Consider the following 11,763-nt stretch of genomic DNA (forward strand, 5'->3'; position numbering starts at 1 on the left):
AAAAGCCCAGGCTGCGTTTTGCTGGAATTAGCATCATATTTCTGTTTATCCTCAGCTACTGCAACTGGGAGGGACTGCTCCCTCCCAAGGTTCTCAAGAGAAGACAGAGAACAAAATACTGAAAGCAATGATAGAAAGGGGGAATAATTACCGAGGACTCTCTGGGTCCGACACCACCCGAGAGCTCTGTATAACACCGCTATTTTTTTTTTTTTTGCAGTACTGGGGATGGAAGCCAGGGGCATTCTACCTCTGAGCTCCACCCCCAGCCCTATATTTTTTATTCTTGATTTTGAAACAGGGTCTCGCTGAGTTGCAAAGAGCCTCACTAAGTAGCCGAGGCGGTACTAGGTTCCATCCCCAGTACCACCACCACCACCACCACAACAACAACAACAACAAAAAAGACCCTCACACAAAATCTAGCTAGAGATAAAACTGTCTTCCTGCTGGAAACGTTTCTAATTTCATTTTTAGCCCAAGTGTTATTGCCTGGGCTTTGCATTCCACGTAGAACTATTTGCATTAACTTGTCTTTTCTACAAAGCCTGGGGGTTCAGGAAGATGGGGAATGGCTCTCCTTGCTCTGGCGTCTTTGTGGTGGCTGAGTGTAAAAAGACTCCAACCAGGCTGGGCGCTAGTTGTAAGGATGTGGAACCCAGCAGAGAAGGCCTTAGGGGACCATGTCGTGGTATCAGGGGAGAGGAAAGGGTGGCGGCCATCAAAGGCAGTAGCTTCTGCCAAACCCTAAGATGGTTACAAAGCCACCTGGAAAGCTGATGCCGACCCTGTGGCTACTGTGGTCTGTATGTGTCCCTACAAGCTCATGTGTTGGGAGTTCAATCCCCAATGTCCCATGTTGGTGGCATTTGAAGACGGGGCCTTTGGTGGGTAACGGGGGTCAGATGAGGTCATAGAGCGGAGCCCCCCAGGGTGGTGTTAGAGGATTAATAGGAAAGGGAAGAGAGATCTGAGCCAGCATCTCTCTTGCCGTGCGATACCGCCTCCTCCATGATAGAGTGCAGCCAGATGCAGCGCCATGGCTTCTATTCTTTTTCTTTCTTACTTTTTGGTACTGGGGATTAAGCCCCAGGGGCATTCTACCTGCAAGGTGTACCTCCAGCCTTATTTATTTATTTATTTATGGTACCGAGGATGGGACCCAGAGCCATCCTATCTCCGAGTTCCACCCCCAGTCCTATTTTTTTATTCTTCATTTTGAAACAGGGTCCCACTAAGTTGCGGAGGGCCTCACCAAGTAGCTGCGGCTGGCCGCGAACCTATCATCCTCCTGTCTCAGCCTCCCAAGCACTGGGATTACAAGCCACCACGCCTGGCTTATTTTATTCATTTTGGAACAGGGTCTCACTAAGTTGCCGAGGGCCTCCCTAAATTGCTTCGCACCCGGGATCCTTCTATTTCAGCCCCCCAAGCGCTAGGATTGCCAGTGTGCACTTCCAGGCTCTGCTGACTTCAATACTTAACACATCTGCCGCTCTCTGGTATTTTGTGATAGCGACAGAAAGCTGAGTAACCCAGGCGGCCTCCTAGACTCAGTGAGGTCCAGCAGCCCACCCTTGCAGAGTAAGCGAGATCCCATGCGAGCCCCCAGTCTCCGTGCCCGCGTCCTTACCTTTGCAAACGGGCAGGGGCCCGTTCCAGTGAGACGGCTGTCCCAGGATGCACCGGATGGTCACTTCGCCCATGAGCTCGAAGCCTTCGTAGCACATGAAGGTCAGGGACTCGCCGGGCAGGTAGAGTCGCTTGTACAGGATTTGGTACCCGTTTTCAGGCAGCCCGGGGTTGTCACATGCCAGAGACTCCTCCGCTGAAACACAAGCCAGACGGCGCTGGGGTGAGCGGTGCGGGTCTGCGGGGACTCCTGCTCAGCGCCCGGTGAGCCGGCTTCGCCCGCCGCCTGTGTGTCTCTACCTCACATCCAGCTGCTTCGCGATTCTCCAACTCATCTCTGTCTCTCCCGCCTCTGGGCATAGATTCCACGGCAGCATCAACAGGCCTGTGGCCTCTGGGTTGAATCTCTCTTGCTTAATATTTTTGGCTTATTAGCTATGTGACCCCTGGCAAGTGGTGCAACCTCCCTGATACTCGGCTTCCTCGTCAATAGAATGGGAATCATAGTACCTGCCTCTGTCCCTTAGGGATTTGGGGGACTACTTTACAGGTGTGAAATGTCTACCGTGTTCTTGGTGTGGCATCGGTGTTGGGATGGGCTGGGTTGTCCTCCACCCAACCACCCATCTGACGTGTCCAACTCTTTTTTTGTGTGTGTGGTACTGGAACCCAGGGGCGTTCTACCTCTGAGCTACACCCCCAGCCCTATTTTCTTTTCTTTTTTCTTTTTCTTTTTGGTGCTGGGAATTGGACCCAGGTGCATTCTACACGTTTTATTTATTCTTTATTTTGAAACAGGGTCTCACTGAGTTGCAAAGGGCCTAAGTAGCTGAGGCTGTCCGCGAACTGCGATCCTCCCGTCTCAGCCTCCCGAATGCTGGGATTACAAGCGTTATACCACCACGCCCGGCTCCCTATTTTCTATTCTTTATTTTGAAACAGGGTCTCACTGTGTTGCAAAGGGCCTCACTAAGTCACTGAAGCTGGCCATGGACCTGCGATCCTCCTGTCTCCACCACACTCGGCTCCCCATTTTCTATTCTTTATTTTGAAACAATTTCTATTCTTTATTTTGAAACAGGGTCTCACTGAGTTGCAAATGGCCTCACTAAGTCCCTGTGGCTGTCTGCAAACCCGGATCCTCCCTTCTCAGCCTCCTAAATGCTGGGACTGCAAGAGTGCACCACCATGCCGGCTCTTGGTTTTTAATACTTGGTCCTCCTGCCTCCTCCTCCTCCTCCTCCTCCTCCTCCTCCTCCTCCTCCTCCTCCTCCAGGAAGCCCTCCCGGCTGCCTCCTACAACCAGTGGAGTTGCGGCTCCTCTTTCCCTCCACCCAGCACTGCATACACTGCACGGTAGGGAATTATTTTCTGCGGTGTCTGCTTCTCTTATTGGAGTTGAGTTTTGTAAGGTGCGCTTGAAGCTGAGGTCTTGGGAAACTATAGTTCAACTAATTGGTCCCAACTAGTGAGCTCCTGCTGCCTCCTGGTGGTCATTGACCTTAATTGCAGGCACAAAGTCCTGGCTCGCCTAAGATCGGGGAGAGGAAAACCCTCTGCATCAACCCACTCCAGGCTCTGCGTGTGAGCAGAGTTCTTTGTCAGCGCCCATGTGAAATGGACAACCAGTAAACACTGCTTTGCCCACAGGATCATAGATCCCAAAACATCAAAAATGGCGTAATTATGGTAAAACCCTCATAAGAGAGTTTAATGCCTTAACCACTGTGTGTGTGTGTGTGTGTGTGTGTGTGTGTGTGTGTGTGTGTGTGTGTTCGTTCCTAGGTATTAAACCCTAGGGATTGAACCCAAGCCACATCCCCAGCTATACTTTATTTTCTTACTTTTATTTTGTTAAAGTAAATTTTTTTTAAGTACTGGGAATTGAACCCAGGGGCCTTTTACCTCCAGGCTACACCCCTAGACCTATTTTATTTATTTATTGGGAAACAGGGTCTAAGTTGCTGAGAGCCTCACTAAGTAGCTGAGGCTGGCTTCAAACTCGCCATCCTCCTCTCTCGGCCTCGCAAGTCCTGGGATGACAAGTGTGCACCATCACGCCTCACGCCTTTTTTTTTTTTTTTTTTGAAACAGGGTCTCACTATTTTGACAAGAGTCTCACTACTTGCCGAGGCTGGCCTCGAACCTGTGATCCTCCCGCCTCAGCCTCCCAAGTCCTGGGATGACGGGCCCGTGTCACGGAGCTTGGTTTATTTTCATGCCCTTAATATATTGCTTCGTAAGCAGGGTGGACTTTTTATAATAAACGCACTTTTTATAATAAATGTGTTATCAGGATCAGGACCTGGTCATGTTCTGAGAATTCCTCTGACCATATTCTGGAAAAAAAAAATCCCTGCTTCTTAGCTGCTGCATCTTTAGTAGGCTAGCATACAGAAGGTGCCCAATAAAGGCATCTTACGAGAGTCTCGCCAAGTTACCGAGCCTGTCCTTGGACCAGCAATCCTCCTGTCTCAGCTTCCCAAGTACTGGGTCAGTCCTTTTGATTTTGAAACAGGGTTTTGCTAAGTTGCCGCAGGCTGTCCTCCTGCGGTCCTCCTGTCTCAGTCTCCCAAGTAGTGGGATTACAGGCATGTGCCACCATTCCCGGCTAATACTTAAAATAAATTCTCCTGGCTTGTTTAACCATTAAAATTCTTCTGTTGAACTTAGCCCAACTCTCAATCATAATATTTCTATAGTCCCTGGTTTTATTCGTTTTTTGAGTTTTCTTAGCCCAAAGAAAGTTCATTCCAAATTTTCTAACTGTTTATAAATTTAAATTCACATAGGTAACGTTTGTTATATCAATGACAACCCGTATTCCTAAGAGCACGTTGACTTTTGCAGTAAAGATGCAAAAATAGGGAATGTTCACAGTTGGGGGAATAAATAAGAAAAAAGATGAAAGCAAAGCAAATTTAAAAGAATTTGAAACATTTAGGAACTATTTCAAAAATTATAATGATCATTAAAAAAAAAAGAAACAAAGTTCCTATCCGGGCACTGTGTGAACCGGGTTGGTACCACCCATGGCACGTAAAACCTTCCCCAGTAAGACATTGTTGGTGGGATTGCAAATTAGTGCAACCACTTTGGAAAACAGTATGGAGAATCCTCAGAAGAATGGGAACAAATGTACCATTTGATCCAGCAATACCACTTCTGGGTATCTACCCAAAAGATAGGAAGCCAAACTACCAAACTAATGCATGTGTATCTATGTTCATAGCTGCACAATTCACCATAGCCAAACTGTGGAACCAGCCAAGATGTCCATCAACAGATGAGTGGATTACAAAACTGTGGGATATGTACACAATGGAATTTTACTCAGCCATCAAAAAAACCTCAATTACATCATTTTCAGGGAAATGGATGGAACTGGAGGACATTATGCTAAGTGAGATTAGTCAGTCACAAAAAATAAGAAATCAGATGCTTTCCCTAGTATGTGAGAGCTAGGGAGAAATGGGTCATAGGAGGAACTCTTGAAAGAGGAAATCCTATGGAGGAGCAAACAAGACAACCTAAAGGAGGAGAAAGGAGGGGGGAAGAGGAAAATCTCTAAAACACACAATGTACTTAAACATATGGAGGTCAATCACTAAGCCAAGCAAGGGAGGGAGGGACAGGGAGGGAGAGAAACAAGATTTTCCATCCAACAGACAACTAAGATTAGTTATCTGTGGAGATTCATTATTTATGTTAGTCTTTTACCTATCTCTAAATTGTATTGTTTGCTTTTATTGTTGTTAATTTTTAGAATTTCTAGTTGGAATATTAATATACCTTCAGATATTAAAAAAAAAAAAAACTTCCCCGGGAAGCGTAGCCCAGGGCCTTCTATTCCTAAGTCTGTAAACCTCTGGAGCTCAGCACTTGCTGCCCGGGTTTTCTTTCAGTCCAGTAGACACTGACCCCGCACCTGCTCTGACCAGACCCGGGCTAGGAGCCCTTTCTATAGAGTCACGGATTTGAGAGGCATGATTTTTCTTCCCCCTCTGAACACAGCCTAGTGGGGGAAAGACCGCGGTTATCAGATTGCCGCGACCCAGTGCCATCACCGCTGGGTCAGGCGAGCAGGGGGGAGGCGCCTCCCTCTCCAGGGTCCTCTCCCTTGGGTGGGTGGGGGTCCCCTTGTCCAGGTTGGCGGCCCCCCAGACCAGCCCAAGAGAAGGAAAATCCTGCGCAGTACCTGCAGTGCAGGAAATCAACCAGCAGGTGGCGGTATTTGCTCACATTTCTCCGTAAACCACCCCTGGCATCTTCTCTCATAAATTAACAAAGATGAATGAATACAGCAAATATTTATTGAGCGCCTTCTATGTGCAGAGCAGTGTTCTTGGCCCTGGGCAGACAAGGCTGATCCATACAGACATGGTTCTTGTCTCGGTGTAAATTAATAATTCATTCTTGTGTGAATTGCACAGTATCGGGGATGCCTGCCCTGTGCCTGGGGAGCCGGAGAGAGAACATAATCAGATTGGGGCTGGAGGAGAAGGTGGACAGCGCTGGAGGAGAAGGTGGACGGACGGCAGGTCTGGGCTCAGGCAGGTGCCGGCCTCCAGGCCTCCCCACCCGGGCTCAGGGCTGGGACCTCCCTTCTGATCCTGGCTCTGTCCCCTAAGGCATTTTAATTTAATTAGTTCTGAGGATATTCTTTTTAAAAGTCCTCCTATGATCCTGCGGTTCAGCCAGGGCTTAGAACTGGAGCTTTGGTGTCACGGCGTGGTTAATACACCCATTCATCTTTTAATTAATTCATTTCTGAACTATTTGAACATCCATTCCGTACGAGGCGATCTGCATAGATTATTTTTCTAATCCTTGCAATCCTCAGAGTGAGGAAGGTCATGGAAGACACAGCCAATACTCACCACACACATCAGCCAGGCGCCACGTGAAGTCTCATTTTATTTTTTTGGAATTGGGGATGGAACCCGGGGGCTTTTTCCTTCAAGCTACACCCCCAGCTCTATTTTATTATTTTTATTTTCAGACAGGGTCTGGCCAGTTCGATGAGAGTCTCCCTACGTGCTAAGACTATCCTCAGACCTGCGATCCTCCTGTCTCAGCCTGAGATTACAGGCATTTGCTACCATGCTCGGCTTTGATATGAGTTTTATATCTTAGGAACTTGGTTTGTTAGTGAGACTCGGAGACCAAGATGTAGCCTCATTTTCTATCTGGCAAATGAAGCTCAGAGTCATTGGGTCATCGTCAAAGATCACCGGTTGGGACAGGACTCAGGGGTTCGGGGAGTCTGTTATTTAACACAGCACTTGGTGTAGCCATTTTGCAGAGGGCTCCACTGGGCGGGAGGGATCACCTGTGGGGAGCTTCCAAGAAAGGAGTGGCCTAGCCTGGTGTGGTAGCAAGCTTGTAATCCTTTGTTTATTTTTGTTTCTTGTTTCTTTTGTTAAACTTTGTTTCTTTTGGCTTGTAATGTACTTGGGAGGCTGAGACAGGAGGATCGCAGGTTCGTGGCCAGCCTCAGCTACTTAGTGAGGCTCTCTGCAACTTAGTGAGACCTTGTTTCAAAATAAAGAAAAAAAAAAAAAAAAAAACAGGCTAGGGGCCTAGCTGGGAGGTAGAATGTCCCTGGGTTCCGGGGGCTGACCCGTGGTTCTTTACCTCTCCAGCTGTTTTGAATCAGTTTTGATTTGGCTGCAAAGAAGAGTTCTACAAGGACTTTGGAAAGATCATTCCCCAGCAAAACACTCAGCTTCCAAAGAGGGCAGGAAAGTGATACAGGATTAGACTTGGGTCAGAAACTGGAGGCCTGGGTCCGCTGTGTGGCCCCGAATCCTGCATTTTCTGTCTCTGGTCTCTTTATCCTTCCAGTCTGTTAAGTAAACAGGCTGGGCCAAGACCCCAGGCTCAGCTGAGATGTGGCTGGGCTGTGTGTCCCCACACTTCTGAATAAGACCCTCCCGGGCAGGTGTCCCCCACAGGGACACAAGTGATATTTGGGGCTGGGTCATTCTTTGTGCTGGCGGCTGTTTGGTGCACGGTGATGTCTGCCTGCGCCCCCTTCCCACAGGTTTCAACAACCAATAATATCTCTAGAAATCACACTGACAAATATTCTTTGAGGAGCCAGATGCCCCTGGGTTTTTTTTTTTTTTTTTTTTTTTTTTTTTGGTGGTACTGGGGTTCCTGGAAGCCCGTCTACCTCCGGGCTACACTCCTAGACCTATTTTTTAAGATATTTTTATTTGGAAACAGGGTCTCCTAAGCCAGCGAGGCCGGCTTCAAACCTGCGCGATCCTCCTGTCTCCGCCTCCCAAGTGCGGGGATTACAAGCGTGCGCCACCACGCCCGGCTTTCTCTTTTGCCTATTTTTAAGAGAACATAATTGCTGCCCGCGCAGTTGTGTGCGGGTTGTTAATGTCGGGGAAGGGCTTGGCAAGCCGAAAGTGCTCATCACACTGGAGTTCTTTAATTTGTTTTAAAATGATGGAATCTTTGAAAGCAATCGCATCCTTAAAAATACCTGCAGAAGGTGGACCTCACCATTCTTTCAGAGCGGATACCCAGCTGCCGGATTCAGGCCTCACCTCCTGTCTCCCTTGCCCGGCTACATGGAACAGCGACCGTGTGCTGGTTTCTTTCCGGGCTCCCGGGAGCACACGTGTGTCTGACACCCGCTTGGCCCGTGAGCTCATTAGCGCAGGTGCGGGCAAGCTGTGTGCTGAGCGCTGTGATCCCACGCTGAGATCTCGGCCGGGAGCCCCGGGGGAGGCGGATCTAGGAGGAGCTGCAGCCGGAGCATCCTAGACTGTGCCTCAAGAGCCAAGTCCTTTTGCTTTGTTAAAAATGATGTCTCCAAGATTTACAGGTAGGTCTTTTATCTCTTTTGAGTTAATAATTGTATATGGTGTTAGGTAGGGTCCAATTTTATTCTTTTTCATGTAATTATTATTTTTCAACAATATTTAGTGAAAAGATTATTATTTCCTTCACCAAATGTTCTTGGAAACCGTGTCAAAAATAACTTGACCATCTATGGAAGAATTTATTTCTAGGCTTTTTATTTTACCTCACTGGCTTATATATCTGCCTTTATAGCAGTGCTGCACTATTTCAATTATTGTAGCTCTATAAGGTTTGAAATCAGAAAATGCACATCTTCTAGCTTTGCACTTTTTCGAGATTGTTTTGGGTATTTAGAGTTCATATTTCATGTTAGGATAGATTTTTTCTGAAAAAAAGTATGATAGTTTCACCTTAAAAAAAAGAAAATAATATCCTCTGCTAAGAAAGAAAGCAAAAAGAAATATTGAAATGTTATCTCTAAGTGATTGAAAGTTTGATATCAGAAAAATGAATCTGTTATGTAAGATTATCATTCTTAATTTTGGATAAATTGCTATGATATTAGATGTCAACCACTAAGCCAAGCATGGGAAGGAGGGATGGGGAGGGAATGGGGTGGGGATAGCGTAGGGGCTAACTGGGTGACATGTGCATGTATGTCTACACAAGTTTTTTTTATCCTATTATGATGTATGAATACAGTGCACCAATAAAAATATTTAAAAAAATGATGTCTCCAGGACCAGCATGGTGGCGCACGCTTGTAATCCCCGCACTTGGGAGGTGGAGACAGAAGGATCGCACAGGTTCAAAGCCAGCCGCGCTGGTTTAAGAGACCATTTCCAAAAAAATATATATAAATAGGTCTGGGAGTGTAGCCCGGAGGTAGAAGGGTTTCCAGGAACCTCAGTACCACCTCCCCCCAAAAAATAAAATAAAATAAATGATGTCTCCAGCTGGGCGTGGTGGTGCACACTTGTAATCCCAGCCTCTGGGAGGCTGAGACAGGAGGATCGCAGTTCGCAGCCAGCCTCAGCTACTTAGCGAGGCCCTTCTCAACTCAGTGAGACCCTGTTTCAAAAATAAAAAGACTAAAAAAGTAGGGCTGGGGGTGCCGCTCAGACATAGAACGCCCCTGGGTTCCATTCCTGGTATGGCAAAAAAAAAAAAAAGTCTCCACCTCCTGCATTGTCCAATCATCTTTTGTTTTGGGTCCCTCATCTCTGGTCTCTACGGTGACTGACTTACAAAGCGCTTTCTGATGGCTCTCGGGGTTGTTAGAAGGAAACAAGAGCTGTGTCCCTTTCCTAAGGGGCTGGGAGGACCTGGCCTCTTCCTGCTCCAGCCTCCGCCCCGTCATCACAAGCCCGGTCCCCTGCCCTTTGTCTCCGTCCGAGCCCACATGTCCCTTTTTTGCTATTTTTTTTTCATTCAGGGTCTCATTATGTTGCCCAGACTGACTCCCAGCTCTCGGCCTCAAGTGAGCCTCCCGCCTCAGCCTCCTGAGTAGCTGGGAGTGCAGGTGCGCACCACAGCTCCTGGCTCCTCCTTCTAGGGACGCCTGTCATTAGCGCCCACCCCGAGACAGTGTGACCTCGTCCTTAATCTGCCTACACCCATAAAGACCCTGTTTCCAATATAAGTTCCTAGTTGTAAGCACTTGGGGGTCAGGACTTCAAAATATCTTTTGGGGTAGCCGGGCGTGGTGGCGCACGCTTGTAATCCCCGCGCTTGGGAGGCGGAGACAGGAGGATCGCATGGGTTCGAAGCCAGCCTCAGCTACTGAGTGAGGCTCTCAGCAACTTAGTGAGACCCTGTTTCCAAATAAAATATAAAATAGGTCTGGGAGTATATAGCCCGGAGGTAAAACGCCTCCGGGTTTCACTCCCAGTACCGCACAAAAAAATATATATCTTTGGGGGGATAAAATTCACAGCATCACAGAAACTACTGGTATAGACACAGTCTAAGATGCGGGGTCCAGGGAAAACTGTGTGGTTGTGGTCAAGGATTAGGGGTAAAGTGGAATCGGGATGTCCTCACGTGGGCTTGCACCCCGTGGACCACGGCAAGATGCTGGTGAGGTTGTGTCTGCATCAGGAGCCTGCATCTTGGAGACCACAGTCCCAAGGTCTTATTTTGGGTACTGGGGATTTGTTAGATATTGAATATCTTCTAAACAGCTCATAAATTATATGTTTGGAGCAGATATTATTATATCTGGATATAATTGAGTCATGAGGGTTTAATCTCGGCAGTGGAGAAATCCAGGGTGGTGGATTTATCTGGGTGTGGCTGGAGGCGGGTCCCTGGGGGCGTGGCCTTGGGGATTATACATACGGCTCCTCCTCCCCCTCCTCTTCCTCCTCCTCCTCCTCCACCTCCTCTTCCTCCTCCTCTTCCCCCTCCTCCTCCTCCTCCTCCTCCTCCAACTCCTCCTCCTCCACCTCCTCCTCCTCCTCCTCCTCCTCCTCCTCCTCCTCCTCCACCTCCTCCTTCTCCTCCTCCTCCTCCTCCTCCTCCTCCTCCTCCACCTCCTCCTCCTCCTCCTCCTCCTCCTCCTCCTCCTCCTCCTCCTCCACCTCCTCCTCCTTCTCCTCCTTCTTCTTTCTCTCTCTCTCTCTCCCCCCCCCCTCCTTCCTTTCTTTCTTGAACTGGGGATTGAACCCAGGGGCATTCTACCTCCAAGCGACACTCCCACCCCTTTTTCCTTCTTATTTTGACACCAGATCTCGCCGAGTTGCTGAGGCTGCCTCCACCCTGCGATTCTCCTGCCTCAGCCTCCGAGGCACTGGGATTACCGGCGTGCACCACCACGCCGGGACCGCCATGCTTCCTTTAGCAATGATGTGACCCCTGGGTGCCCACCAGGGCCCACGGGAAGCTCTCGGGAGGCTCTGGGTCTGCGTGTGAGCTCCACTAGGAGCTAGCTGTGTGGCTTGAGGCGGTGAATTCACCTCTCTGAACTTTAGCATCTCCTGCTTAAAGCGAAGGCAAGAACGCCAGGCTTCTGGAGGAAGAGGAGAGGGAGATTTGGTAGATGACTCGACTCCATGCGTGATGCCTTTACCGTAAATATTCTAGCAGAGGTGCCTAGTCAGCGTTAGTGCTGCGGTGCTGCCTGCGGTGTTGGGGGTGGTAGACGTAAGCAGAACGCTCCCTCTTAGTAGCCGGGCCCTCGCTCATGCGGGAAGGGAAGCCGAGCTGAACCTACGTCCCGGGGCCCCAGGTAATGACCAGGACTCACACACGCAGTGGGGCAGGCGAGACGTCCAGATGGGGGTCCCCGTTTCGCGGCTGTAGCAGGTC

At 48.8% G+C, this 11,763-nt stretch overlaps 1 protein-coding gene across 1 annotated transcript in view; it reads right to left on the reverse strand.

The window, feature by feature from the left end:
• The window catches only part of SEZ6L (seizure related 6 homolog like), a gene marked incomplete at both ends in the record, with an annotated part of 72,424 nt that overhangs the window by 6,619 nt on the left and 54,042 nt on the right, over positions 1–11,763 (reverse strand). The window contains 2 exons of the mRNA XM_080717796.1: positions 1,634–1,828; positions 11,702–11,763. The exon at positions 11,702–11,763 is cut by the window's right edge and continues 130 nt beyond it. Coding sequence (XP_080573922.1) covers positions 1,634–1,828; positions 11,702–11,763 — 257 coding nt within the window. The remainder of the gene's footprint in view (positions 1–1,633; positions 1,829–11,701) is intronic.

This window comes from Muscardinus avellanarius (genome assembly GCF_963383645.1).
Source record: "Muscardinus avellanarius genome assembly, chromosome: 21".
Lineage (NCBI taxonomy): Eukaryota > Metazoa > Chordata > Mammalia > Rodentia > Gliridae > Muscardinus > Muscardinus avellanarius.